At 41.6% G+C, this 5,691-nt stretch overlaps 1 protein-coding gene across 1 annotated transcript; it reads right to left on the bottom strand.

Moving 5' to 3' along the window:
• Positions 1–3,802: 3,802 nt before the first annotated feature.
• On the bottom strand, positions 3,803–5,359 carry LOC306713865 (extracellular matrix protein 2; the record flags this gene model as incomplete). The annotated part of the gene is made up of 2 exons (XM_079183704.1): positions 3,803–4,901; positions 5,178–5,359. 2 exons carry the CDS (start codon positions 5,357–5,359, stop codon positions 3,803–3,805), a joined length of 1,281 nt encoding a protein of 426 aa, XP_079039830.1.
• Positions 5,360–5,691: the final 332 nt, after the last annotated feature.

Raw genomic sequence — 5,691 nt, 5'->3', positions numbered from 1 at the left:
GCGGTTTAATATCCTGTTCCCTCTGTTCTTTTTTGTCTTCCTCTTTTTTCCATGGAGATTCCTGTAGGAATGTGGTCAGCATTACAATAAAATAATCTCAAAAGGGCTCAACATTTGTTTACAGTTTACAGCTATTGCAGTTTAAGTGAATTGTGCATATTAAAAATGCTCTATATAGGAATTTTAATCTTTTCAATGATAGTTTTGAAAGCAAGTACAGTCAGGCAAAAAAAACAACCCACATAAAGACAAGATGCTCAAATATGACCACGTCATGCACTCTGAAGAGCTGTACCATCTCCTTCCAAGAAGACGAGTGATTTTGGCTTGAGCATTATATCAGAGCCTTATGAGTCTGGGTGAAAAAGAATCAGAGAAGGCAACTTTTCTTTCCCACAAAAGATCAAGAGAGAATAAAAAAAGTTTACATAAGAATGTGACCAACGCAGGTAAACTCGCAGATGGGTGATACACACAGAGAGGGTGGCACTAATCCTGCAAACCTCCTGTTTGGATCCGCTTAACTATCAAGACTGCATCCAGCAAAGGATACACAGCTACACAAATAAATTCACCATCTGCCAAACTACTTAAAATGAGCACTGGGGTTCAGACTCTGTCAAGGGAGCAGTTCACATGTTCATTACGAATGTGACTCCCACACAACACGTGCACATATGTGTGAATGCACGCACAATCTTTAAACGATATGAGTGAAAAGCAGAAAATGTGTAAAAGAAAAAAGAGAGAGAGGGAAAGTGAGAGAGGAGACACAAAGAGGGGAGGAGGGTTTCCAGTGGGTCCAGGTAGACATGTGGTGTTGTGATACGGGGGTCAGGGTCCTGCTGGACCGTAGGGAGGTGCCGGTGAGCTCCTTGCCCAGCCGAAGCTCTTCCCTTCTGGACACGCGTTAAGAAAGTGGAGCCTGGATCCATCCTTGAAAAGTGCTCCCTCCTCCCCTTCACTCTCTCTATCTTCGTCTTTACTCCCCCTCCTCCTCTTTCCCAGGTCCTATGGGTGCGGTGCCACGTTGCTGAGTGAACTTATTAGAGTGAGCTAGAGAGGGGGGGAAAAAAAGGGAGAAAAGTGCTAAGCACCTCCATGTGCTCATGCATTTTCTCCACTTTAGCCTTCCTTCTGCTTCTTGAGTTTTTGTTTCTTATGTAGATTTTTTTCCAGCACTTTGATACGGTTGAATGCGCTTATGTTATTGCAAAAAAAATAAGTCCACTAACATCTTCGCTTCTCTGGGAATCATGCAGACTCATGTCTGTTTGTTTGTGCGCTTCCTTTGCTGAGTGTTTAAATATATATTTAGATACATTTCAAAGTATTCTTTCCCCCAAACCTGAAGCATGTGTTTTTTTTAATGCCTCACCTTCTATGGCAACTGTAAAAGAGCCAAATTCAAGCTTAAAATATTTTCTGTATCTCACTTTAAACCTTAAAAACAGGAGGCGTTACGCATCAAAACTATTTCCTTATACATCATTGCCATCTAGTGGATAATATGTAAACAATACATTTACATTTTACAACTAAGTCTGTTATATTGGCTTGTTTACGAAGACCTAACTGCATGTTTTCTCTGTCAGAGGGGTATAAGCTAGTTAATAAACACAAGTTAGTCTTGGCAATAAAAACATCCCATTTTTCTTTATTCATGAAACAGGCAATCACGTACTTTAATATTCCTCATTGTTATTGCTCTTTATACCTCTGTATCATACATTTCACCTTGCAGAGTTGTTTAACTTTTTGACTAGATTTAATAGGACATTTCAGGTGAATTTCATTCTTGCGTGTCATCACGTCCCCACTTGTTGGATAATGTTTGTTCCACACTGCCGTTTCTTCATTTGACATTGCACAGATCCTGACAGGTTAACGACGTTCTTGTTCTCATGTGCATCCTCCAGGGAATCATTGCTGCACCAACACGGTGGAAAAACATCAACCTTAACTGATTGTTTAAGGAAAATGGTAAAAATGCTCTACAGTGGAACATTTATGCCAGTGTCTATTTGTCAGCATGGGAAAACTGAATTTGGAACTTTAAGCTGTCGCTCCTGCCAGTTAGTTTTATCCACCAGCCAGGGGTTTATGGCAAAAACAAAGGAAAACCAACTTGAGGAAAACTCAAACAGCAAATTGTGTTTCATATTAAAATGTTGTTAAGAATTCTGTAGCATATGTTGGAGAAATTATCTCAGACTAACAGTTATTGTAGTCCCTTTCAACGTACAAAGACGCAGTAAAGGATAAACACCTCTGAACTTATTTGTACATATCTGGATAAGTTATAAGGAACTTCACTTTCATATAAAGTTAACAATATTCAAACCATTTGAATGTGTGTGTGTGTATATATATATATGTATGTGTGGCTTATGTATGACTGCAAGCAATTTTCGCAAAAATTCAATTTTAGCAAGTTTTCAGATTGATTCTCTAACTCACAGGGAGTTATTCATTTCCCTGTGGTATGAAAATCCCCTCAGACACTGTCACTGTGCCTGAGAACGAAATAACCTCTCACATCAACATGTAAATTCTTTTTGCCAAGCTTCCATGCCTGTTCTGCAGAGAGAAACCCTAAACCCATCTGAAATTCACATAATGATGAGAAAAAAAGACCAAACTCGCATCCTTTTCACATCATCCATGTCTTATTATAAGCACTCTTAATTAAATTTTTTGTCAAATGAAACACAAATGCTTTTGGACAGCCAACAATTCAAATGTTTTACATGGGATGGATTAAATATATAAAATAAAGATGATGATGATGTGTCTATGATTACCTATCTCATGCAAGTTTCTACAAATGCTGCTGCAATGAATTGAAACCAAATGTTTTCCTGGAAATTATTCTGAATAGTTCTGCTTTGGAAAATGGTCATGAGAAAACCACCAGCACATTGCATAATAGATCACATAAATGTGGTTACTGATATCGTGGTTAGACTTGTTGCATGTAAATCCATTGTTTTCCAACTCAAAAGACATGTTGGGGAAAAACATTCTGTGAGAATGGACGTCATAAAAGCAGTCAAACAGAGTGAGGCTTCGGTGGGTTACACACATTAATTCAATCTCACACTCAATCGTTTTTTTACTCAATTGTTCCATTTTACCACATCTTGGACAAGGTTTGCAAAGTAGCATAAACAAACGCATATAACATATAACAGCGGTTCCTTCATTAAAAAGTAATTGACCAATAAGCGCATCGGTGAGGGGGAGGGGACTAACGAATAGCCAATCAGCACCAGAAGCGGGACTAACGCCGTTGTCAAGCCGCTGTCAACTGTGCGCTGGAACTGAAGAGTAATAATGATAATAATGGAAACGGCTGTTCTAAATGAATCAAAAGCACCGAACGGCACTCTGCTTTGATGTATTTTTCTTACATCTATCGTACTGCTATGAGATGCCGGGTTGAGACTCTGGTCGAATCACCTCGACATCTCTGAATCGTTCACTCGTGACTCAATGACCGCCTTCATTTAACACATTTCACATAGAAGGCATGTCTTCTCAATATCGCCCCACATCGGAGGCTCCGCTGCACTCCTAAAACAGTGTAGTTGCCAGGCAACCTTAATTGATGTTGCATTCAGGCGGATACATTGGTCTCCAGGTGATTGGTTGGCGAGATTCAAACCCCCCACCTCACATGAAAATTGATTAGAGCGGAGGCAATGTCGAACTAAAGATGGAAACATGGGGTGTAACCAGTTGATAATTCTGCCCGACATCAGGCAACCTCGCAGCAGGATTGTTTGTATCTTTTGAAGGTTCAGTAGAAGTGGACCACCTGGAATCCTCGCAAGCACCTGAAAGCCTCTGCATCTAACTTCCCCATATCGATTAGATTGTGTTCCAACTGCACTCGTACAAGGCCGCTGAGACTCGCACTTTTATTGCCCCAGCAGAAAGCATCACGAGGCACTGACTGAATCTTGTTGTGGTTGAGCGCTACGGAGTGCAGAGCCTCTGGCAGCTGTCTGGGCACCTGGCGCAAGCTGTTGTGGCACAGGTCTAACTGGTGCAGAACGGGCAATGTCCTGAATGCCCCTGGAGCCACTTTATAGATTTTATTTCTTGCTAAACCCAAGTGCTCGAGGTTTTTCAAGGTGCCGAAAGCTGCTTTCTTTACGGAAGATATGCGGTTGCCCTCCAGATTTAGAGTTTTCAGTGAGTGGGGAAGGTGTCGTGGCACTTGTTTTAGTCTGTTCCCTTCTAAGTTGAGGCTTTCCATGTGGGTCGCATTTAGAAGGGACTCTCGAAGGAGACCCTTGTTTGTCAGTCTGTTTGTACTCAAGTCTAACACCACCAGCTCTGATATCCCATTGAAGGCTCCTCCACGGAAGTGCTTAATGAGGTTCCCTTTGAGGTAGAGCTCTTTGATGGACAATGGTAAGCCCAGAGGTACCGATGTTAACTGGTTGTGATTCAGGTTCAGAGTGCGCAGGTTGTACAAAGGAGAGAGCACTTTATTGGGAAGACATTCGGATCCATTTCCCAGGCTGTTGTTGCTGAGGCTCAAAACCAAGAGGCCGGGGCACTGGGCCCAGGCTGCCTCAGACATCACACTCAGACGGTTATTGTCCAAACGAAGCTCCTCCAGAGAAACTGGAAGATCAGTTGGCACGCTGTCCAGGAGGTTCCTATCCAGGTGGAGGCGCTTCAGAGCCGGGATCCCCTCAAAAGTTCCCTCTACGGAACCATCTGTGAGCCGATTATTGCTCAACACAAGGAACTCCATAGAGACGTATTCTCTGAGCAGGTCCAACTGGATGCTGTTGATGTGGTTATTCATGAGGAGGATGTAGCGGGCATTATAAGGAATACCATAAGGAATCTTGTCCACGCCTTTGTCTGAGCACTGGACCACTCTGGAAAACAATACATACCGAGTATAAGCATGCGCATTGATCTTCGAACGTCCCAATCACACACTAGTGAAAATGTTGATGTTGACCAAAGAAAATATCCCGAACTTAAGGCTGCATCTTAAAGTTGATAAAACAGAAAACATTCTCAGATTGGAGAACATAAAATCAGTGAATCTCAAGCCTGACTAATAAATGAATCGACTTTAATTGTTATTAATGTAGTTTAGACATTTGTTGCAATACATTATGTTTAAATGAATTTAGTCTGATAATTACCTTCCATAGCAGGCACATTCAGGAGGACAGTAGTTATCCTTAAAGTAAGGAAGGTGAGTTGGCGTGATGACCTTCTTCTTCTTTGAGGGCTTTTGGGTTTTATTATTCTTTTTCCTTTTCTTTTCCTTGGATTTCTTAATGGTCTTATTTTGACTGCTTCTGTTGAGTTTCGTTGGCCTCATCGAAGGAGTTTTGGCAGTTGTCAGCTGTGGTCTGGCTGAAGGTTTGCTCAGTTGTGGTTGAGGAGAAGATGCTTTATTTTGCCTCACTGTTAGTTTGGTGTCATTTTCCATCAGTTCAACTGTTCTGGGCTGAGTCACGCTTGGTTTAAGCCCGACCATGTGATTATTTTCATTTGAGTTGGGCATAGGATTTGGCTCTTTGGTTATAAACGTTGCTTTTTGGGGTTTTGGCGTTGACACTTGCACCGTGGGGATATTTTCAGTCATGTACTTTGGTTGAACAACGGTGGTTTGTAGCTCCTGCCGTGCAGGTTTAAACAATATATTTTTGA

The sequence above is a fragment of the Pholis gunnellus genome (assembly GCF_910591455.1).
Source record: "Pholis gunnellus genome assembly, chromosome: 22".
Lineage (NCBI taxonomy): Eukaryota > Metazoa > Chordata > Actinopteri > Perciformes > Pholidae > Pholis > Pholis gunnellus.
This window is presented reverse-complemented; position numbering and strand designations above follow the sequence as displayed.